We start from the raw sequence: 25,284 nt of genomic DNA, 5'->3' as shown, positions 1-25,284 counted from the left end.
CTCAATAACATTTGAAGATAGCCAAAAGCCTGCTGAGCTGGAATTTTACTCAGTTAGGTAGTCTAACTGCACCGTCTTCCGTGACAAATAAAAAATATGTATAACCTAGGACTTCGTTTCCCCTAGCTTAATACTAAATACAAAACCAAAAGAACCTAAATACGTAATTATGCTAGCGTTTTCAGATTCGAAAAATTCAATAACTTAAACGTTTATGATGAAGAACCTTGTTTTGTTGTAGAAGTATGTATATAACTATTATAGGGGATTCACTGTGACTATATCATTCTAGTAAAAATTCATCAAAGTACCGATTCAAAATTGCTACTCACGCTTCTCCTCCACCCTATTTGTTCTAATCTCCTTTGAATCTTTTCTTATAGCCTTTCAACTTCATAAGATATGTCCTGCCTTACGTCTGATCCCAAAAGGTCGGTATAAAGCATGTTTTTTGGCAACCTATGATCCTTCATTTGTTAAATGTGACCTAACAACGGTAACTGTTTTTTTTTCGTTACAGCTGTAGGAAGTCAGTTGTAGTACAGCTTATCTCTTGATATGCGGTCATTCAAACGTGAACCCAAAACTATACTTCTATAGTGCCTTTGGAAAGCATCTACCAGATCTTCTTCAACCTTTCCCAATGTCCACATTTCAGACTCATACTTGCCACTATTAATGCTTTCAATGCTGCCAAAATTCTCAATGCTTTCATTATCCTAAAATTGTTGTTAAGATTATATTTTAGGGCTAGTAGCTACTAGGCATAACAAATCTGAAGGCATAACACGACCCTTGAGGATACTCTTAGGGGTTAAGCAAGGCTGCGTCTTATCAACGCTGCTGTTCATCATAGTAATTAACTATATATTGAGAAACATAACCACTCAAGGTATCAGCCTCAATGAGGAAAAAATCAATGTAATCTTGACTTCGCCGGTGATATTACTGTCCTCAAGAATTGCAAGGAACGCCTACAACAGCTCCTTGATGAAATCAACACAAAGGCGAAGCGCGTTGGGCTCGAAATCAACGCGAACAAAACCCAATGTATGGCGACATCCAACTCACCACTTCAGGTCAAGTGCGGTGATGGAACAGGTTGTCATATGTAAGTACATGGGAAGCATAATTGAAAACACTGACTCATTGCAAAAAGAAGTAGCGTCCCGTATCGGCTAAGCAAGTGGAACTTCCAATGGACTGAAGGGAATCTGGCGATCGAACGTAATTTCACTTTGCGTTAAAGGAGAGAAAAGCGTCGGATTTTAGCCTCTGAAAATGCATGTCTTCAAAGAATCCTGAATATACAGTGGCAGATAGAGTCTCAAATGTTAAGATCTGAGAAATAAACCACCACCCTCTTATTATAAATATACCCGCCAGCATCGATTGCAATATCTTGGCTATGTCTTGAGAATAGGGGACCTTAGAGCTCCCAAGAGAATCTTCCAATGGAAAACTGCAGGATTGAGAAGGGCGTGTCGTCCGAAGAGCACCCTATGTCCAACTTACTAGTCCGATCTCCGCTCTTTTAACACGTTCCTGCAACGTGAGTGGGAAGATGGGCTTGCGGCAGAAGGATACTCCGTGGACTGAAGACTGCTCGTCGATGCCCTAGGTGCCTCTGGAGGCACAGGAGGATCTAAGGTCTTAGGTAAGGATTTGTGAAGAGCCTAGGCTGTATTACTAAGCTAACAAAAGCTAGTAGTTAATGTTTTTCAAAACTGTCAGTCGAAACAAGGCCGAAAGGGCGGGTTTAAGAATAACTTAATTTTACCGTTTATTTCCGTTTTTATAAAATCTTGTCCCATACTTTCATGACAAGTAGCATATTTTTGTGACCATTTTTATGAACGTTGGAGTACAAAAACTGGATGGTTTCTTATAGTCAAAATCGATTTTTAATTCCCAGTTTGTTTAAGCTAATTTAGGGAAGAAACAGTCCCTATCGTGACTTTCTGCTAAGACAGTGAGTTTATGCTTTATGCGTAATATAAGTTGAAGTGACGATCATTTACCCTTGTGTTTCTAATATCTCTAGTTTCTTGGCTGTGGAATTTATTCTCTGCTATCAGTAGCATCAATACCTCTCAAATTTATTCACATTAGATCGTGTCTATCGTTGTGAGACTACTAAGTGTTAGTAGTAGTATTAGTAGTAGCAGTAGTATTGTTGTGACATTTTAGTTCTCGAATTAAGTAGCTCTCCTGTATGTGCTTTATTATTCCCTTCATTCTCAACATATAACATTTACAGATTTTTCATCAATTCATTTTTGTTATTTCAATTATTGCAAGTTTGTGCTTGGTTATCTGTTTAAGTAACATTAAAATAGTCTCCAGATTTAAAGTTATTGATCCGCTGGAAATAGTTAAGGTTAAAATTGACAGTTTTAACCGTAAATCTGGAAATGTTCTCTTTAATTATAATCTTTTCCCTTTCCCTTCTTTTTCCAAAACTTGATTAACGCTTGAAAGTTTGTTTTATTTTTCGTTATTTCTGTTGAATGCGTAACTTAGTACTCCTTGATTTTGAGAGATAATTTATTTCTAAAATGTCCCAGCGAACGTATGGTAGGATGTTTGTTTATTGATGCTCACATGAGAGCTGCGCAGCAACTTGTGAGCTGTTCAAAGTTAGATACACAACGCACCATTATTGTTGCTTTGATTGCAATCCTCTGAATTAAAATTCATTGTCATTAATAATTAAATTAAAGTTGAATGAAAATTATTCAACGCTTTGTTTCTTGAAGTAATATTCTTTCTTTTATGGCCCATTAAATAGATGACGTAGTATTAACTCAACAAAAATATAGTTGTTACTTATCTACTGTCATTATTCTCCAAAAATTAAAAGTTTACGCACTGTATTGTCGAGTTTGAGCAATCAATTTGGATTGTTGATGTTCATCCATTTTGCGTCTCCAGCAAATGACTTTATCTCAGACATTAAATAGATGGCGTTTGATGATCGTAATTATTTTTTGAAAAGCTCTCTTGACTTATTTTAAGGGTGGTTTTCGTGACTCGAAATGAAATAGAGGAATTAGTTTCCACGTGTTTCTGTGGATGAAGACGGACATGAATATCTTTCCATTGGAGTTTTCGCAACCTGAAAACGCTTTCTACTTTCTCGGAAAGTGAACCCAGACGGGTCGTGAAAAGTGGAAGAACATGGCTATATATATGAAAAAAAAATTTTTGTGGCTCAAATTAAAAGGGTCAGTCCCTGTTTCTAAGCGCAGGTAAGCTAAATGGTATTTTTCGTGATTCCAATTTTTGTGCTCCAAGTACCGTGGCCGCTTTCCATTTTCACTTTCCAATGGTTTTCAATACGTGCGATCAAGCTGGAAAGTGTTTCCGGGAATCTCGCAAAAACCGCTCTTTAGTAACTGCTTGTTAACATTTTAGTTCGAATTAGCAGAATTCTTATTCTATTTTTACTGTAGGTGTTTCTCATCGATCCTGGATTTTTCAAAGAATTAGAGGAATTAGTTAGACAAGAATCAAGAGGACAAGGAAATCTGGAAATTTTAAATATTAAGGAAATGACTGTTGGTGAAGAAATTCTTGAATAAATAATTATGAATTTTTTTGGTTATTTTCTAGAATTCACTAAAGCGGGCCCTGAATTGGACAATTTCAAATAATTTGACCAGGGTCATAAAAAAAAAAAAAACCTTGGGAGGAAATCAAAAAGGAAATTTGAAAATATTGATTTAATTCACCAATCATTTGGTGAAAAAATTGTCTAGGGTTTTTCTTTTGTAATTGGCGGTTAAGTCTGTGAGTATGGACAATGGTTTAAAGTACAACTTGAAATTGAAGTATTAGTTGAATGTGCTTAAAGAAAAATAATTATTTCATTACTGATTCCCAAGCAATTCTTAAATGATTTTTTTTCTTATTATATATATATATATATATATATATATATATATATATATATATATATATATATATATATATATATATATATATATATATATATATATATATATATATATATATATATATATATATATATATATATATATATATTTCAGTCCTTGAATTTAGGGAATATTCATGCATTTTCATAAAATGGTAATCCTCTATTTGAAGAATATTCAAAATATTGTCAGACTCAACGTTTGGGCATAATGCATATTAAGGCCTGAACCAAAAGTGAACTCTGTTATTTAACTCAATTCCACCCTCTGGGCCAAGTTGGACCCAGGTATGAGCTTAGGAGGATTGGGTTAAACCCTATGGCGTAATTTCGCCAAAATCATGGGGGGAGCGAAGTTGGAGCCATTTTCGCAAATCAACTGAAAATGACAGTGAACACTGAAAATGAGCCATATAGTACCATAAAGGCAAAAACATACTAAAGAAAACTGACGCGTTTCTGTGGATGCTTGAATTATGTAGGTTTATCAGAATTTCGACAAGATTTTGAAGAAACTTAATTTCAGGTAAGGGAAGGGGGAGAGTAAAAATGGGGTCTGGAGGGCACTTGCTCCCCCTTCCCCATAGCAAATTAAATCCCCTGGTTAAACCCTGTAAACTCTGATGTTTTCAGGTTTCATTACCTAAAACATCAAATAGGCAAGATGGGAAGCTTTGGTTTAGGGATAAGCCATTGATAAATTAAGAAAAATAGATAGCATTGTATCTCCTTGGTTAACATAATAATATGCAGTGGTGTCACTAACTACAGCCATTCAGGATAAACTACTCCTTGTTTTGTTAATAGTTATATGTCTTCTTAAATTTATCAAATTTTGTCATTTATTAATTTGCTACTAGTTGATTATTTTTATTAATTTATTCATTTTATCAAGCTTTGTTTTCTTAATTCTTCGCATGGTCTTACGAATGTATAACATGCAGAAAATTAACCTTAATTCATGCACTGTGGTATAGTGAATCAAAGTTTCAAATGTTTTACAACTTCATGATATTTTCATGATCTTATACTTACATTCCATGATTTAATCCCCTTTGGTATCTTCAAATAAATAAACTAAAAAGCACTGAGTGTAAACCAATAATCTGCGGCACAAGCACAAGTTTAATCATGCGAATCTCGCAGTATTATACCCTGAGTTCAATATGCTTATTGCAATTGATTTTTGTAGTTTTGACGTTCGTTGTTATTATTTAATTGTGCTGAAAAGCACCTATTGAAACCTAATGCAATTATGTAAATGCTTATTGTGCTTCAGAGCTTAATAAACTGCAATTTGTCCTTTTACAGATAGAAAATTCTCAGAATATTTATCTACTAGTATAAGCTAACTATACTGTTGTTTTGTTTCAAAGGTTCTATCTGTTTAAATTTTTTTTTTTTTTTTTGTAAAAAATTATTCATTTTGATGTTCGAACCACTTTGAATAAAGCAAAACAACGCTTATTTAATAAGTTATCTCAATTACTTGCAATTAATTTGTAATTAAAGCTCTGTTTCACGTGGGGATAGTCAGAATTCTTATATTTCGCTTTTCGTGCAACGCCAAAACCAGCTTAAGATTTCAAAGGGTTGTGTTGGCCTTTATTTTGTTTTTTCAGGCTTTTTTGCTAATTCAGCTATTGAATGAAAAACACTGTCTTTTTTCATTTATTACGATATCCTTTAAAAAAGAAACTTAACAAAAAAGGTGAATTGCGAGAAAAATCGCTCAATAATTTTGCTTCCGTTCCCGTCCCCATCTCAATTGGCAAAAAGCACAAAATTACAGCCACTTTTAAATCACGCTTACTATAAGCACAGAAATCAGAAAGTTTCATATGTTCTATCTTCTATATATGACTTATTTTCATGACGATAGAAATGGATGAAAGATGGTCAGGTTTCATTCTAAAGCTCTACAAGGATATGTAATATCTCTAAGTCTGATCTCACCGAGATGAAGATACGATTTAATTCCTACTTTTGACCATCCACTTTCCTAAATAAAGAGGAATAACAGTTGTATTGTCTTAATTTAAAATGTGCCTTGGAGAAACCTTATTTTGGAAGTTGGTAATAACTAGATTTGAACAGCTATTGTTTGATCAGTTACTTCTTGATATTAAATCAGACTTCGTGTCTGTTAAAACCAAATCCAGTTAACTCCAATCTAATCAATCGGGTATTATTAGGCCACATCTGCCAATTGAATTGTGATGAAACTACACTCGCTAATTTGTTGTTTTGGTTCCTTTTAGGTCTAAAACAAATTTAAACCACCCAGAAGTTGTTTTTTCCTTCTTTTTTTGTGAAACAATGGTGTTTTTAGAGGTCCCTTTCCCTATGCGCATTAATTAAAGTAAAAAATAGTGCGTAAGCCGCGTTTACTTCGCCAAAGACCTATGTAGAGGTCTTAGGAACTGAAATTCGAAAACGTCGTATCTTTAGAGATGTTTGTTTCATCATATTATTGAACAGAAAAAAAACATAATACCGTCCCAAAATTCAGAACTATCATTAATAGGCAAGTATGGTCTGTCAGTATTATATTTATAGCCGTCTAATATTTACCCAAACTTGGGCTTGAACCTATGACTATTAAATATTTTCTATCTATTGAAACAAATGTTCAATCAAAGGAGACAATTTGTAAAGCATTCCATTGTATTTAAATTTTATCATTTCAATTTTAATTAAATTATATATTTTTTAATCGAATTTTGCTAAGAAGGTTTCTCTAGTTTTGTCGTTGTTATATGTTATACGTGAATGAAGTTAAAGTTTTCATAAACTATCTTGCCTTTTGCAGGTTTTTGCTTAAGAATATTTTGTATTTTTATTTTGACTTAAAAACTTTTAAAGAGTAGGTGACATTAAATAAATTATGAGATATTGTTAAAGAAAATTTGAAAGTCACCGAGAGGAGAGGAGGTGGGAATTTAATTTAAAAAAAAAAAAAAAACTTTTAAAAGACTCCTGTTGAAATATTAAAGAAAAGCTGTCCAAAGTGTCCAGTTCTTGCTTCTATGCTAAAAAACCATGCTTTGAATTTCAAAACAGTAGCGTCACGCGAGCAACTCTCGTATCTGTCTCGTTGAACTGACAATTAAAGTTACACGATTCCCATTAAATAATCTATTCATTGAGCTCCTGAGTCACTTGTCATATTAGGAATTCTCAGAATCTAGGATTTACAGGACGATGTCGCTCAAAACGGTTTTGGTTCATATCCCTTCTGTGATCATGAAAGGGAGATCCCTTTTGATCAGTGGGTTTGAAACGGCCCTCTATAGGTCTAACATCATCTCTAAAATCGTAATCGAATGCTCTTGCAGTTTCTCTGTCTAATCCTGGTAATCTTTTTTCATTGGACAGTTCATACTTATGAGTGTTTTTTCTGTCAATGGTGTCTTTTTCAATCTTTTCAGCTAAAGACATACGTTTGGATTTATCTGATTTCTTATGTTCTGGGACAGCGAGTGATCTTCTATCTTTAGGAAGCTGCCTAAGATCAAGGCAAGATTTATAATTTTGGTTTTCTCTGTCAATGGGTAACCGTAAATCGTTGAAAGATCTTCCATAATTGCGCGTTTGTAATGCAAGATTTTCATTTGATTTATCTGGAAACAAAAATTGAGGAGAGTATTTCCCTTTTCTTTCAACCATTTCTATTTTTATAGAATTAGGAGAATTCCAGGGATCAGAATCTTCATTGAAGCGGGGTCTTCGAAGTGGGGCTTTAGTTTCCTGATAACTAGAACTTCTGGGTAGATTTGAAGCAACTCGCTCGTTATCAGTCAATTTACTAGTAGCTCTTTTCAAAGTTGGATTACGATTATCATCAGTTTTCGTCGGACTATCGTAAAAGCTTTTCCGTCGCTGTACTTTTTGCTCCTTTACATATTCTTCTTGCCTTGATTTTGACGGGGTTCTCTGCCCAGGAGTGAAATTTTGTTGCTTTTCAAGCATCAAAAATTTATTTTTGGCATCTTGGAAACGCTCATGTGCTGCAGTTGGTGAAATGCTGCGTTGATCTTTTTTGGGTGACAGCTCATTAACTGGATCAAAATGAGTTTTTGAGCAGGGTCGAAACTGAGTCTGGCGAGCAGTTTGTCCTTCATGCCAGTCCTCATCCTCTGGAAATAAATTGAAGATTAGCAAATCAAAGGGAAAGAAACATCCAGCTTGTCACTAGAAAATCACAGAACTTTTGTACAATATTGCTTTATTTTTATAGTGAATAATATTGTAAAATTCTATTTTACAATATTATGTAAAAATGACAATACTTCTCTAAAACATTGTAAGCTCTAAATTTAGAGTTTTTAAAGAAACGCAGTTGCATAGCTACAGAAATGTGCTCATCTTAACTTTTAATGGCACTTTTCAACAGCCTTCATAGTATTTTGTAAATTCTTCGCCATCTATAAAAGCCTTCCACATAAACCCTTAAACTGAATCTCAGTCAATAAGTGAAGGTCGGTAGTGGCGAAAAAAAAAATAGCCTTTCAAACGCTTAGGTTGTCTATGTAGGTACATAAGCTTATATCTAGTATCGAACAACTCAAATTGCAAGTGATTTTAGTTTTGTTTAGTTGTTTCCTTTAGTTTAAAATTCCTAAACACTTGATTTTATATGTACAGGTAATATAAGTTCCACTGTGGACCTCTTCCTTAATGTATAGTTTACAGTTCACTATGTCGAGTGCAGGGGGGGGGGCTCCAGGCCCGGCCCCTCCCCCACCGAAATCTCACGATGTTTTTTTTTATTTTCCCATAATTTTATGATTTTTCTCACAAAATAATGGGTTTGAAGGATTTGGCCCCCCCCGAAACAAATTGCCCCCCCCCGAAACAAATTCCTGCGTATGTGCTTGAGTGCAGGGACTGTAAAGGTTTTTTGTAGTAATAGTAGAAACAACATAAAAAATATTCAGAAGTCACTTTTCTATAGGCCACAGTGATATGAATAAGTAAAAATTGAGAAATTCATTATTGTTACGAATATTGATATGGAACTGTAAGAATAATAATTGCAAAACATGATCAGAACAAGTACGGAATCGTAATTTTCGATGATTATCAATAAAAGAGAAATATCAAATACAGATATGATAAATGAAATAAGGTTTTGTTAATACAACAAAACATAAAACTACTTGCCGAAAACTAAACCGGAGGAAAATGTCTTGCCAAATAAACGAAACAGCACACAATTCCAACTAGGAACAGAGACATCAACCGCATGTACGCTATCAAAAATGTTTTACAATTCTTCTAAAGGCACGAAATAAATGACAGTTTCTAACCAACTCAGACTCGGGCTAAGTATTCCAGGACGACTAACAAGCAGTCAAGGGCAGGGTTGCCACCCCAAATGATTTATCACTATTTCTAGTGATTTTTTATTTTTCCTAAACAAAGAAATCACTAAATCAGCACATAAATCACTAGATTATTGAAGAAAATCACTAAATCAACCAAAAAATGACTAAAGGATCTGGTGATTTTTTTCTCACCGGGTGGCAACCCTAGTCAAGGGGTTGAAATATGATCTGACTGATAGACTGAATGAAATCCAAATATTATAATTATGAAGGTAATATTTAGAATGATGAGGGACAAGAAACAGTCTAGTTTTAAGGGCCGCAGGAACATCACCGTGTAATTGAAGAAAGACGAAAAACACAAATGTAACAATATAAAGTGAATTCAAATCACGCGATTGCTTATTAACTGAACTGGTTATATACAACTTAGACAAGTTTGAATCTAAGTCTAACTTACATATGTTTTTTTTAGATCTTTTTCGTCACTTGTTATATCTGATTATATGAGTTTTTTATGGTAAACCTGGGTATAAAAACCGACATGAATGCCCAATCCGACACTGTTTGAGTATGTTTTTGACCCGACAAAACCAAATTACAATATGAATCAGAAAAGCGAAGATTTAGGGGGACTGAGCTCAATTATCTTCAACTGCGTGGAAAGCCTTGATTTTTTTTTTTAAGGGACGATCTTAGGTCATGATATACGTTCTGGCTTGCATAGCTTTTCTGGAAACATCTTCTGTGGCCATTTCAAATTAATAGATATAAACGGCAATTGGTAGATACACAATCGATGCGTACAAACGGCAGTTGTGCACAAACTGATGTGTGAAACCCCGAGCATTGAGATTTAGGACAGAGGGGTAGTCAGTCATTCTTGTAGCTATAGTCACTTACCTGGGGGAGGAGTCTTAACCCCTAGCCGTTCCATCTCTATAGCTTTGAATTTAAAATTATAATTAAGCATTTAAAAGATTTCATAAAGATCCGGTGCAAAAAAGGACTGTCAGTAAAATATATTGCATTGCGTCATCAACAACAATCATTTTTAAAGTTAAAAACGAGCACAAACCCTGACCTCAATACTAAACATGCAGCTCACTAAAATCTAATTTTTTAACGGCAGGATGTTAATGACAGGAAGACAGCGGTTTTTGGACGAAAGGTAAACTGCAACTGTAACACTCGCCAAATACGATTGGAGCATTGACATTTTCTTTAAATGATAGATTTTCTATTAAAGGCGTGAGACAAAAATGTCTAGAAATTGTCCAAGATTTCATTTTTCTGGTTTCTTGGTTCAGTGATGTGGTGGTTTCTTGATAATAATTACCTATGTAGCGGGCTGAATTTATGAGCAATTTGTGATTCAGATTTGTGATTCACTTCCCATTATTTAAACAAGCGTTGAAGAATGAGGTGAAACTTTTTATCAATAAACTTTCATTGTGAAAATATAAAAATTATTTTATTTTGCTAAAAAAATTTTTAAGAAAGTACAAGTGACAAAAACCTGAGGGTCATAAAATGTACGCCAATAATTTGGGTAGTTGTGTATTATATGGTACACACTCGAGAAGTGAAGTTAGATTAATCCTAGAGAAATGTACAAAAATATGATGAAAATACGATACTTTAGTGGCAAAATTATGAAAACTACGACAAAGAATCACGATAGGGGGACCGCACAGAACGTATTATATTAAATACCTGACGAATATTAAAGCTAACCTTATATTAAAGCTAGTTTTCTTCAAATACTGACTGGTATAAACCAGTTATCGTCTGATCTGTAGATCCAAATTCTCGAATGTGTACCATATAATACACAAGTATCATAATTTGTTCCAAGGGAGAAGTAAATTTATCAAAACAGTAAAAACAGGTGATTTATATTGACAATATTGGACGATCTAAAAAATCATGAGGTTTCGGGTGAGACGGGCTTGAAACTTCTCCCAATAACTAAGCCAACAATTCTATTTCAATTTGACAATATAATTTAAATCCAAATATAATTTATCATGCTGGGTTTGCTTTTTAAACTATATTATCATATTTAAACTTAGGTACATAAATAGTTGAAGTGATAACTCGCATGGCTTATCCTGAGCTATTGAGTTATTATTTTATTTAATAGGATACAACTTACAAACACCTAAACAACTTCAACAAAGTTAACAAAGGAAAGTGCTTTGAATTTTTCCCTTTTAATTTTCCTTCTAGTTTTCCTTTTAATTTTTCCCAATGTAGTATACCTGTTCACTAAGCCCCAACCAACCACCATTCTTGGTATTTCCCAATATACGGAAAGCCTTGTAAAAGGGACATTCAGAAAATGGTCGAAAAGAAGACTCAGATAAACGATATTTATAGATTCTACTTTTGAAATGACTTCATTTAGCTTTTTATCCTTAGGACTGACCTGGGGGTCTTTGTTCGTTAATATAAATGGGAACTGCTTATTTCTAGTTCTAGGTAGTCGTAATGGGTCATTCTTCTTCAAGTTTTATAATTCGTAGCATTTATTTAATTCATTTACAAGACGTTTGATGGGGAGGAGGACAAAACGTCGAAAATACTTTTTATGGCTCTTGTGTACATTTCTTTTAGGGGTATTCGGACCGCCAAATCATCCCATTAACTACTCCCGAAATAGAATCTTGGTGACACCACAGCCTTTAACTAACAGTTTACAACTACTTAATGTCAATCTCTGCAGCCATGTCACTTAAGCTATTTTAACTGCAATTTCCCCAAACTTTATATTTTTCATGGCAATTGTTGAATAAGAAGTGAACAATCTATGAAAACAGGTTCAAGTTTGCCTGACGCATCTATAGGCAAGGACAGCTCCTTTTTTGTAAGCGTTTTCTCTTGACTAGGATGAGACACATTGCTTTTTTCATTTTTTTTTAAACAGGTAAATATATTAGTGCTTGATTTCATCAACAAATTTTTCTCAGTCTCTATGCTGCAACAGCCAAAAAGGTTGTTTATCTCTTCCGTATCTATGGATTAAGTAATGCAGAAATGCAAGGTGTGTCACAAGGGTAATTTTTTTGCCAACCCCCACACCCGTTCCCAGGGTTGGTAGTGCCCGGGAAAAAATCAATTACAGCGCCTCCCCTCCTAACTCAAATATAGGCAAAAAAGTTGAATCAAAGTGACGATTTTTATCGAAAGGGGCTTTGCTGTGTCTTCTGTGCTGTTTGAGTGCCTGTGCGTCTTTGGTGTATGTGAAATAATCTAGTGTGAAACCCCTTGAAAAAACTATGTAAAGGATTTTCAAGTTTTTATTTTGCGAATGCGTATGCAAACAGGTTTTGTTTGTAACCGGTCTCAATATCTTTGTCAGGTGTTATGCATAATAATAACTGAACACATAGCTAAAGGCAAGAAAAGCTGAATTGGACAAAAATTAAGAAAGCCTACCAATGACAAACTAGGACATTGCGTAATCTAAGTTTGTTTTATGAACTACTATTTCAGTTACTTAATTGCCACATTTGAAGATATCCCAACAAGAAAAATGTTCACATACAAAACATTCTTCAACTAAATTGACGTAGAGGCGTAAACCAAAGTTCTGCTAATAAACGTTGTCCTACTAAAGATCAAAATTGAAAAATAATGCATTCCTGATTACTAATTTCTTCAATATTTGCCAGTAATTTTGAAACGTTTTTGGAACAGTAACAAAGTTTGTTAACGTGGCAACTATGAAATTGCGTTGTTGTGCACCAGGAAATACATTTGAGACCAGACTGGCTTTAAGATGACGTACAACAAAAAAACAAAGAAAAATGACTAAGAAACAAAACTCAATTAGGGTGGCTCCCAGCAACTGAATAAAACAATAAGATAAAGCAGATATTTACTTCAAGACGTCCGCTAAGCTGCAGATGCCGAAATATTGCGTGGGAAAATAACAGAGTTAGCAGACACGTGGCCATGCTCGTCAGAAACGTGGCAACTTATCGCCACCACGATGATTTACGCAAAATCACAGAAGAAAAAATGTAGTCATCATTTAATAAAATCTAGGATGATGAATAGAATCAGTCGAAAGTTCACATTGCTTTTTGGATCTTACCCTGCCTTTGGTTCTGCCGTCTTCCTTTCAAACCCATTCTGATGCCCAACTTCCAGTCTTATTTTCATAGACCAGACGTGTCACGCTAGTGTGGTGTCACGCCACATCTCACGAGGAGTTATCACGTCTCCTAATAATGTGGCGGTACATTAAAAAAAGGAGGTACATTAAAAAAAAAGAAAATTCGAACACTTTTGAAGTGGCATCATGGGGGTACACAGGATTTTATTTTTAAGGGATGAGTCAAGTCCATAATTTTCCTTGGGGATTACGGGGGAATAAAATATCTGTTAAAATCCACTTTCTTGAAGTTTTTCCAATCATTACATAGATTTTTAGCCTCGTGAGAGTTGCTATCGTCACCTCTTGCCAAATGAACATGAAAAGAAACTGTTTATACAGTTTTGATTAAAAAAAAAGACTTTCCGAAAAATAATTTTTTCAAAGAAAAGTAAAGGCCATTTCAAAATTAAGCTCAGAAGATAAAAATGCCTGTTAAAAATCAAACACAAAACGACCAGAAATTACTATTAAAGAATAAATAAACCCCAAAACGAACAGAAATTAAATAAACAGTCATAGGAAAAAACATGCAACAAGTAATAATTTTAATTGAATAAATAGATTTTAAAGCGAGTAATCCTTAGATTGAATATGAAAATCAAGCTTAAAACGAAAAAAAATATTCTGCTATTGAAGTATAAATGAAACTTAAAACGAACAGAAATTAAATAAACAATCAATGCAAACAAACATACAATAGATATTAATGTAAATGAATAAATAAATCCTAAAACAAGTGAAACTTAAATTGAATATGCAAATCAAGCTTGAAACGAACAAAATCATTACAAACATGAAATTGGGTATCGCCTCCTTCTCTCACTGTAAAAGTCCAAAATCTACTGCGTCATTGGCGCTTTACTGAAAACCAATTTTATTACAAATATTTTCTTTTGTAATTAATAATGAACATAAACATTAAAATTATAGTAAAATTTTGAACTGATGAGCTATCAGCAATTAATATCATTATATATCAAATATTCAGTTTAATTTATTATTTCTTTCTAAGGTTGTTCAAGACGAATATAGTTTCACAACAAACAAGAGTTTGGATACTGCCCCCTTCCTTAACTGTAAATAAAAACCAAAAGCCTACTGCGTCATTGGTGGTTCACTGAAAACGAATTATATTACGATTTTTTTCTTTTCCAGTTCTTACAGTATTGAAAATAAAAATAAAACTAGAGTGAAATAAATTCTTGAACTGATGGATCTTTGAACAACTAATATCATTATATATCAAATATTCAATTTGATATTATGTATACTTTCCAAGACTGTTCAAGACGCATATAACTTTCAGTCTCAAAGTTTTCACATCTCAAAATTTTGATTGGATGTGTTTGACGAAATGGTGGGCGTGGAAGGGGTGTTAATTATATTTCAGTCATTTTAGACAATTGAAAATGGCACTAGCCATTTAAATTTCCAGTCGGTGTAACTCTTTTTGAAGTTTCTATGTCAACACTCTAAGTATAAGTCGTATGTACCTCAAGGACATAACTTAAAGTGCTTGCCCTGACGGCTTTGGAGGGTTGTCATTATCAAAGACCTAATTTCCAGAATTTTCAACCACGTTGAATTTGAATTTTCAATCGAATGAGCCCTTTTTGAAGTTTCTACGACAAAGCTTTCTATAAAAAGCTTATAAGCTTATGTATAAAACGGGCATAACTTACTACCCTTGCCCTGAGGACTGTGGGGGAGTATCTACCTCAAAAACATAATTTCTATCTGGAAAACAACTAAGTAGAACAAAATGGCAATCTCAAAGTTTTGATTGGATGTGTTTGGGGAAATGGTGGGCATGGAAGAGGTGTTTGTTGCCTTCCAATCACTTTTGACCCTCAAAAAGGGCACTAGAACTCGTGATTTCCATTTGAATAAGCCCCCTTTGAAGTTTATATGACGACCCCTTCCATATGAAGTGTCTCTGGGGAAGAAAAAACTAAAACATTGGAGCCGTATGGCCTTTACTACAGGCAACGCTATAGCGTTGCCTCTGATAGTAAAAGTTATCACCCCCGTAAGTTTGTTTTTAGTTTTACTGCGCTGACCACTAATTATTCAGCTTAAAGCTGGTGTTCCTTCATCACAAACATATTTCGTCGAGAGCTTATAAATTAAAAATCTTCCAAGGACTGCTCGACATTTTAAAGTTCACTACAATTTGTAGGAAAGATGAGTTTTAGGTAACAAAAAACTAAAGTCTTTGAGAGCATACTATAGAGAGCAGGCTTTTGAATCCAAAGGTATCCTTGGTACACTTTAACCGAAATATTGGAAAACTACAGTTTTGAATTTTAACCAGCCTCTTCGGTCCAAAGAAAGGGTTCCGTACTCAATCTTTCAAAAGACTACATTTCATTAAGTATCTATTTTGCAGAGAAAATAATTAAATTACATAAAAACAATACTTTGAATGTTATTGGCTCTATGCTAGAGCGGAGCGGAAATCGTGCGTCATTTGAAACATGTAGAAATTTGTCGTGTTTTAGCTATACTTAAATTAAAAAAAAACAAGTTTTTTTCAACTGAAAGTAAGGAGCAAGATTAAAACTTAAAATGAACAAAAATTATTACGTATATGAGGGGTTCGCCCCCTCTTCAATACCTCGCTCTCCACGCTAAAGTTTTTTTTATATTAAATTTCAAAAGAGCTATTTATTCTAATTAAACGGCCTTGGAGATTTGGGAGTTATTCTTAAAGAATAGGAGCAAAATTCGAACTTTAGCGTACAGAGCGAGGTATTGACTAGGGGGTGAACCCCCTCATATACGTAATAAAATAAATAATTAACGGGTTACAACACTAGTTTTATACCAACTTACAGGTTATTACGCATGTGAGGGGGTTCGCCCCCCTCGTCAATACCTCGCTCTGTACGCTAAAGTTGTAATTTTGTTCCAATTCTTTAAGAATGACCCCTGAATCACAAAAGCCGTTTAATTGGAATAAATAGCTCTTTTGAAAGTGCAAAAAAAAACTTTAACGTAAAGAGCGAGGTATTGACGAGAGGGCGAACCCCCTCATTTACGTAATAATTTCTGTTCGTTTTAAGTTTTAATGTTGCTCCTTATTTTCAGTTGAAAAAATTGTTTTTTTTATTAAATTTCTGATCGTTTTTTAAATAATGCTTGGAAATCTGGTGCCCCCTTCATAGAAAATTCCCTTTTCCCGTGTAAAATTCCTCCAGGGAAAGATCATCCAACGTAACCCCCTCCCCTACCAGAAAAAATCCCCCTGAAAACGTCTTTATACCTCGCAATTACCAATACTATATGTAAATAATAGGCAAAACTCACAACTTGCAGGCCTTCCCCCGGGAACTGTGGGGGATTAAGTCATCCTCAAAGACAGTTATTAGATTTTTCGATCATGTTGAACAAAATGGCTATCTTAAAATTTGGATTGGGTGACTTTGGGAAAAAATGAGCGGGAGAGGGGGCCTAGTTGCCCTCCAATTTTTTTGGTCACTTAAAAAAGGTACTAGGACCGTTAATTTTCGTTCGAGTGAGTCCTCTCACGATATCCTATGACCACCGGGTCGATACGATCACCCCTGAAAAAAAAAACAAATAAGCACGCATCAGTGATCTTTCTTCTGGCAAAAAATACAAAATTCTACATTTTTGCAAATAGGAGCTTGAAACCTCTATAGTAGGGTTCTCTGATACGCTAAATCTGATGGTGTGATTTCTATTACGATTCTATCACCTTTAGGGGGTGTTTCCCCTTTTATCGAAAATAAGGCACATTTTTTCAGGCTTGTAACTTTTGATAGGTAAGACTAAAATTGATGAAACTTGTATGTTTGAAATCAACATAAAAATTAGATTCTTTTGATGTATCTATTGATATAAAAGTTCCGTCGCTCCTTACTCCAAAAGCCAAAAGCCGGGTCGCTCCTTACTTACAGTTCGTTACCACGAACGTGGTAACGAATGTTTAGAGTTTGGCTGACGATACGTTCTAAAACTCTGAAATGGTATTAGAATTCTTATTACTAATTTTTGTAAACTGTTCGACGGAAAAAGCTTGTCACTAGACTAGGTTGCAACTATTGCTTCTACCATTATTAGGACAACACTGTCAATGGTGTGTGTCAGGGACCAAGTTTCCATAGCTTTTATCATCACGCTTACGAACAACATATTATAAAATTTTGTTTTTGATGTTCGAGAGGTAAAGGACTCATGTTAAATCTTCTAATAAGGGAAATCTAGTCTGCCATTTCACGACTTGAGCGAACCGTCAGACCTAATTATTAATCCTTAATAAGTGAAGCAACGGATGACTGGCAGCCTAAGAGGCCACTTTGGGAAGCTTGGGTGCCTGAATTTCAGTATACAAATAGGTTTAACTTGAATTATGTCCACTTAAATAGAATGTCTTTTAAAGCTTTGTCGAAACATGACCGATTTTCACGCGGATGGGAGTTGAACTCGAGTTCACCTCCTGTCCTCGTGAAAACAAGCCTTTTGCAGCAAGGAGGTGGGTATCTTCATCCAGTTGACTCTGTTCACGAGGCAGAGCGTGAAGCCCACATGGATAGATGACTTCTATTCAGCAAAAAAAAAAAACGTACAGGGACATTGAAACGGAATCTTGTCATTGGCGAAATAATGTCTTGGTGAATCAACTATTACTGATTTCAAGTATTCAACATTGATTAAGATATCGTTTTGCATATAAATTTTGAACTTCAAATATATCATCCTTTTCCCTATACATAGCTGGAAAGTGAAAGACCTGCCAACAGGGAATTTTTATCTGAATGATGTATAGACTGATAACCACGAGGATGATGTTGAGGCATTACAAAGTGACCAAAAAATGTGCCTGGGGCCATTAATTTTGTCATAGTGGGAAAAAGACCGATGAGTTGATATTGAATTATACTATTTCTTGATCTATGACATATGGTATTATGACTATCCTTCGTTTTTAGTAAAGTATAAACACATACAAAAAGTACTGACAAAACCTATCCTCTCCACACAAAAAAGTGACCCTTTGTCCGCGTCTCCGGAGACGATTCCATACCTATGCCAACCTGGCGCCTAAATTTTTCAAGTTCCGTAGGTGATTATGCTTGTTCCGTAAAAGCTGTGTTAAATTTAATTTATTGGCTCGGAGCGATTAAGTAGTACAACATTTCCCCTCTAGAGGCGCTGAGGTACGCGGGGTCACTTTTGGAGAGTTTTGTCAGTACTTGTCAGTATGTGTTTATACTTTGGTTTTAGCTACCTAACCCGGTTATTTTCATGTAAATTGCATAATTTGTGTAAGGTGTAGTGTTGTTGTTTTGGTTAGGTGAACACTGATTTCATAAGAAGTTCGAGTTAAAACGTCGTCGATTGAAACAACTCCCTTCTCAAACATTTCCAAGGCTGAAATATAAATCTTAAATGAGCAATCCAATTTACATTCATAGCGAATGCTTTCACTCGCCGCTAATAATCTGACAAACATCATCAGCAGTCACTCAATTTGTCGAACTCAAAATCTATGGAAGCTGTAGTTCCACGTCCCCAAATAGTTTCTTTCTTGGGGGAGAAACTGGCACTCGCAAAAAGTCTGCCCCATTACAGATAACTCTATCCCTATTTTACAATTAATTAAAAAACTTTCCACAAAATAATTTTTTCAAAAAAAAAGTAAAGAACTCGATTAAATACTTTACTATAGTTTGTACTTAATCTTAATTAATTTTTGATTTCTTAAAGTTATAAAAATGAAAACATTTAAAAGAATTTTTTCAGTAAAATACAAATTATATTCTGGCTTTTAGAAAGAATAGGCGTTTAAAACCCTCCTCATGTTCATTTATGCTCGTTTTGAGTTCGACTCTGTTCTTTAGTTTCATTTCTGTTTCTTTTGGGTTTCATTTATTTATTGATACTGATTTGTGGTAGTTGTATGCTAGGTAGATTATTTAATGCTATTTTTGTTCATTTTTGGTTTAATGGAGTTCTTTATAAAAAAAAAACTTATTTTGTGGAAAAACTTTTTTTAATTAATTTCTGTCCGTTTTTATATTTTCCCTGAAAAAGACTGAGCCTCTTCTGAAGTTAAACAACCATCCCTTCCATAAAAACCTTAAATACCCCCTGGGCATAACTTGCAACCCTTGCCCTTAGTCTCTGGGGTTTGTTTCAACCCCAAAAACCTTGATATATGATATTTAGACTATTTTGAATAGAATGGCTAAAATTTCTCAAAATTACTATTAGATGCGATTCGGGACAACGCGACGTGTCTGTGTGGAGGGGGGGGGGTATAGCTGCCCTCCGATAACTTTGACTCTTAAAAAGAGTACTAGAGGTCTGATTACCAATCCTATGAGCCCCCTCCAAAGTTTATATGACAATGCTTTCTATAAAAATCTTATATGCCCCCCGGCGCACAACTTACAACCCCTGTCTTGAGGGCTGGGGGGATTTGTTATCCTCAAAGACATAATTTCCAGACCTTTCAAATACGTTGAACAAAATTGCTATCTGCAATTTTGATTGGAAGAGTTTGGAGAAATGATGGGCGTGGCGGGGGGGGGGGGTATTTTCCCTCTGATCACTTTCGACTAATAAAATGACACTAGTCGTCTCAATTTCCAATCGAATGAGCCCTTTTTGAAGCTTCTAAGACAAATCTTTCTGTACGAATCTTATGTGCCCCAGGGGCATAACCTACGACCCTTGTCCCGAAGACTATGGGGGGAGGGTTGTCATCCTCAAAGACATAATTTCAAGACCTTTCAACTACGTTGAACAAAATGGCCTTATCAAAATATTGATCGTAAATGTTTGGGGACCCAAATACTTTTGATTATTAAAAAGGCAATAGCCCTCTCAATTTCCGATCGAATGAGCCCTTTTTGAAGTTTTTACGACAAAGATTTCTATAAAAAACCTTATATGCCCCGAGGGCATAACTTACAACCTTAGCGCTGAGGGCTTTAGGGGCGGGGGTTGTCATAATTTCCAGACCCTTCAACTACGTTCAACAAATTGGCTATATCAAAATGTAGATCAGAAGTGCTTAGGAAAATGATAGGGGGGGGGGCATTCGCCCTCCTATATCTTTTGACAAAATTTTCAAAATTTTGATTGAACGTGTTCAGGGAAACGGTGAGCGTGAGCGGGGGGTTAGTTGCCCTCCGATCACTTTTGACTATTAAAAAGGGCACTAGCCCTTTCAATTTCCAATTAAATGTGCCCTTTTGAATTCTCTATGAAAACACTATCTGTAAAAACCTTATATGCCCCCAGGGCATAACTTACAATTCTTGCCCTGAGAGGTGTGGGGTGTTTGCTATCCTCAAAGACATAATTTCCGTAACTTTCAACTGCGTTGAACAAAATGGCTACCACAAAATTTTGATTGTATGTGTTTGGGGAAATGGTGGGCAGGAGAAGGCGGTTAGTTGCCCTCCAATCACTTTCGACTATAAAAAATGGCACTAGCCCTTTCAATTTCCAATCGAATTAGCCCTTTTTGAAGTCTCTACGACAGCACTTTCTATAAAAAAACCTTATATGCCCCCAGGAAATAACTTACAACCCTTGTCCTGGAGGTTTTGGGGGGAGGAGGGGGTTGTCATCCTAAAAGACCTAGTTTCATAAACTCTTAACTACGTTGAACAAAATTGATATCTACAAATTTTGATTGGATGTGTTTGAGGAAATGGTGGGCGTAAGAGGGGGGTTGTTGCCCTCCAGTCTTACTCTACTATTAAAAAGGTCACTAGCCCTTTCAATTTCCAATCGAATGAGTCCTTTTTGAAGTTTCTACGACAACGCTATCTATAAAAACCTTATATTCCCCCCGGGCATAAATAACAAATCTAGCCCTTAGGGCTGTGGGGGGAGGGGTTGTCATCTTCAAAGACATCATTTCCAGAACTTTCAACTACGCTGAACAAAATGGCTATCTCAAAATTTTGATTGTATGTGTTTGGGGAAATGGTGGGCGTGAGAGGGGGTTAGTTGCACTCCAATCACTTTCGACTATTAAAAATGGCACTAGCCCTTTTAATTTCCAATCGAATGAGCCAATTTTGAAGTTTCTACAACAACACTTTGTATAAAAAACCTTATATGTCCCCAGGGCATAACTTACAACCCTTGCCTTGGGGTTTGTGGGGGTTGCCATCCTCAAAGACCTAATTTCATAAACTTTAAACTACGTTGAACAAAATGGTTATCTCAAAATTTTGATTGGAAGTGTTTGGGGGAATGGCGGGCGTAAGAGGGGGGTTATTGCCCTCCAATCATTTTCTACTGTTAAAAAGGGCACTAGCCCTTTCAATTTCCAATTTAACACTTTCTATAAAAACCTTATATGCCCTCAGGGGTGTGGGGGGTTTATCATCCTCAAAGACCTAATTTACAACCCTTGCCCTGAAGGGTGTGGGGGGTTTGTCATCCTCAAAGACATAATTTCCAGAACTTTTAACTACGTTGAACAAAATGGCTATCTAAGAATTTTGATTGAGTGTGTTTGGGAAAATGGTTGGCGTGAGAGGGGGGTTAGTTGCCCTCCAATCACTTTCGACTATTAAAAAGGGCACTAGCCCTTTCCACTTCCAATTGAATGAGCCCTTTTTGAAGTTTCTACGACAACCCTATCAATAAAAGCTTTATATGCCCCAGGGCATAACTTACAACCCTTGCCCTGGGGGTTGTGGGGGGTTGTCATCCTCAAAGACCTAATTTCATAAACTGTAAACTATGTTAAACAAAATGTCTATCTCAAAATTTTGATTGGACGTGTTTGGGGAAATGGTAGGCGTGAGAGGGGGTTTAGTTCCCCTTCCATCACTTTTGACTATTAAAGAGGGCACTAGCCTTTTCAATTTCCTATTGAATGAGCCCCTTTTGAAGTTTCTACGACAATGCTATCTATAAAAACCTTATATGCCCGAGGGCATAACTTACAACCCTTGCCCTGGGGGATTTGGGGGGTTGTCATCCTCAAAGACCTAATTTCATAAACTGTGAACTATGTTAAACAAAATGGCTATCTCCAAATTTTGATTGGAAGTGTTTGGGGAAATGGTGGGCGCAAGAGGGGGGTTATTGCCCCCAATCACTTTCTACGATTAAAAAGGGCACTAGCCCTTTCAATTTCCAATTGAACACTTTCTATAAAAACCTTATAAGCCCCCAGGGCATAACTTACAACCCTTGCCCTTAGGGGTGTGGGGGGTTTATCATCTTCAAAGACCTAATTTCAAGAACTTCAACTACGTTGAACAAAATGGCTATCTCAAAATTTTGATTTGATGTGTTTGGGGAAATGGTGGGCGTCAGAGAGGGGCTAGTTGCCTTCCAATCACTTTTGACTATTGAAAAGGGCACTAGCCCTTTCAATTTCAAATTAAGTGAGCATTTTTTGAAGTTGCTACGAGAACACTATCTATAAAAACCTTATATACCTCCAGGGCATAACTAAAAACCCTTGCCCTTAGGCGTGTGGGGGGTTTTTCATCCTCAAAGACATAATTTACAGAACTTTCAACAACGTTAAACAAAATGGCTATCTCAAAATTTTGATTGGGTGTGTTTGGGGAAATGGTGGGCTTGAGAGGGGTTAGTTGCCCTCCAAGTACTTTCAACTATTAAAAAGGGCACTAGCCTTTTCAATTTCCAAACAAATGAGCCCTTTTTGAAGATTCTACGACAATGCTTTCTATACTTACCATATATGCTCCAGGGCATAACTTACAACCCTTGCCCTGAGTGTTGTAGGGAGAGTTTCCTCCTCAGAGACATATTTTCCAGATCTCTCAACTACGTTGAACAAAATGGCGTCTCAAAATTTTGATTGGACGTGTTTGGGAAATCGTGGGCGTGAAAGGGATGTTAGTTGCCTTCCAATTACTTTCGGCTATTAAAAAGGGCACAAGCCCTTCCAATTTCCAATCGAATGGGCCCTTTTCAAAGTTCCTACGACTAATCCTTCGATACGAAGTGCTATGGTCCAAAAGAAACAAAGAAATAAATAATACATTGTGCCAACATCTTTCTTTACTTAGGCAGCGCTGTTGTGCTGCCTATGATTTGGCCAATCTACGTTCGTTCCCGAACCGAAACTTGTCTGTTCTTATTAAAAACTTTTTTAACTTACCAGGGTTGACTTTATTTCAACCATATTTGGAACCAAATCCGTGGATGCTTAACTTCAAGGCTTAAACGAAAGAGTTATGCCTTAATTTATTCGTAATAACTTAATGTAAAGGATTTTCAACTTGTTCCCACCATAGTTGAATTTCTTAGCTTTTTAGCTGCCCTATTAAAGTGTTTGAAACAAGTTAGGTTTCTCTGGAGTTCCAGAACAATCACCACATGTCGCCACGCCAGACAAGTTTGATCTCCATCAACAAATAATAGAATTGACTAACTGTTTTATTAAGTGTTCTGGAATGAAGAAATTTGAAAATGTAATGCATTCTGCATTTTTCTCGGTAATACACGTCTAGAGGTCGTTGGTCTTTTCCGGATGGGATCAGATGATGAGATGTGATCAGATCTGATCAGTGATCAGATGTTTAACAGTGTGCATTTTCCTTAAAACTAGAGAGAAAATACATTATAATCAAAATATAAACAATTTGATTACAACATCGAACATCTCCCAACACTAGCAGTTACTTCTTCTTTTCATGTCGAAATTACTGAACCATAAACATATATCACATCTGTTCACAGTTATTCATAAAGTACAGCTTATTCGTGAAACAAAACTATGAACCACATGGAATTTGAAGAGACACTCCAGTAAAAAATGAATTAGTTTTGGCTGATGATTAGTATATGTTATATTGATGTGAAAAACAGCTTTAGAACCTAGAATGGTATACTTACAAAAAAAGCAGGTAGAGACACCCCTCTTAAGGTCCCAAGGCCCCTTTTGAGCCCATATCACGTGCATAGTATGTTTTTTTTTTCGAAGAGGGGGGGGAGGTTCGAGAAAGACCAACAATATGCTAAATGTACGAAATTGCGGGATAAATCGTAAAAAATAGGGTTTTTTTTTGGGGGGGGGGGTGAAATTTATTACCCATGAAAATAGAGTTAGTAGATAGCGCTCTAAAGATTTATTGATATCAATCAGAACCACTAAGGTCTAGTACTTACAAGAAAGCGGTATAGATTTAAAAATTTTTAAGAGCTTTTATACGTTTCTCAATTAACGCTTCTTTAAAAATTATTACTATCATCTGGATTCCATTAAATAATATTTTAGTCAAAAAAGAAATCTCTAGGGATTTCGAAAGGGAGCCTGAAAGCAGAAACTCATCGAAATTAGCTTAGGATCGAAAACTAGCTGACCACCAAAATTCCTATAGTCGAAAATGTTTAGTGGATCCTCCTCTAAAAAATCAAATAAATTCATATTTTAGCATGGTAGCTCTGATGTTCCCCTTTCTGTTTTTTTTTTTTTCGCCAGCGTAGAGCAGATTTTTTTCGATAGTAACCTAATAAATTGGCGTAGCGCTAGAAGGAATTGTCATCTGTAGCGAAGAATAGCAATTGTTGGAGCAATTTTTAGTCTGTTTTTCACCATTTGGATTCGCTCTACGGATGCCCGTAGAGTGAACTCTTAGAGATTATTTATTGAATTATCCTCTATTAATGTTACAATCATTAAAAACCACTGGCGCCCATTCACAAAAATATTGGTTGGTTGGGGGGGGGATAATATATATTTTTCAAAATATGGGGGGGGGGATTTTTCCATTTAGCCAATGAAAATACTAGAAAAGAATTATTTCAACGAAAATTCCCTGAACCCCCACCCTCTAATCCCATGATATTAATGAAAATTTTGAGACAATAGCCTT

At 35.6% G+C, this 25,284-nt stretch overlaps 2 protein-coding genes across 3 annotated transcripts in view; one reads left to right on the top strand and one right to left on the bottom strand.

The window, feature by feature from the left end:
• Sbds (SBDS ribosome maturation factor) overlaps window positions 1-3,600 on the top strand; it is a 40,513-nt gene extending 36,913 nt beyond the window's left edge. The window contains exon 5 of the mRNA XM_089086595.1: window positions 3,456-3,600. Within this exon, the coding sequence (XP_088942721.1) occupies window positions 3,456-3,584 (129 nt within the window). The 3' untranslated portion in view covers window positions 3,585-3,600. The remainder of the gene's footprint in view (window positions 1-3,455) is intronic.
• Window positions 3,601-5,592: 1,992 nt separating this feature from the next.
• The window catches only part of LOC148954556 (uncharacterized), a 71,753-nt gene continuing 52,061 nt past the window's right edge, over window positions 5,593-25,284 (bottom strand). For both annotated transcript variants that reach the window (XM_089087144.1, XM_089087145.1), the window contains exon 4: window positions 5,593-8,076. In XM_089087144.1, coding sequence (XP_088943270.1) covers window positions 7,118-8,076 — 959 coding nt within the window. In that variant the 3' untranslated portion in view covers window positions 5,593-7,117. The remainder of the gene's footprint in view (window positions 8,077-25,284) is intronic.

The sequence above is a fragment of the Artemia sp. Qi Xiang Cuo genome, chromosome 3 (assembly GCF_049724085.1).
Source record: "Artemia sp. Qi Xiang Cuo chromosome 3, ASM4972408v1, whole genome shotgun sequence".
In the NCBI taxonomy this organism is placed as follows: Eukaryota; Metazoa; Arthropoda; class Branchiopoda; order Anostraca; family Artemiidae; genus Artemia; species Artemia sp. Qi Xiang Cuo.
The sequence above is the reverse complement of the archived record's forward strand: the minus strand, read 5'-3'. Positions and strand labels throughout refer to the sequence as shown.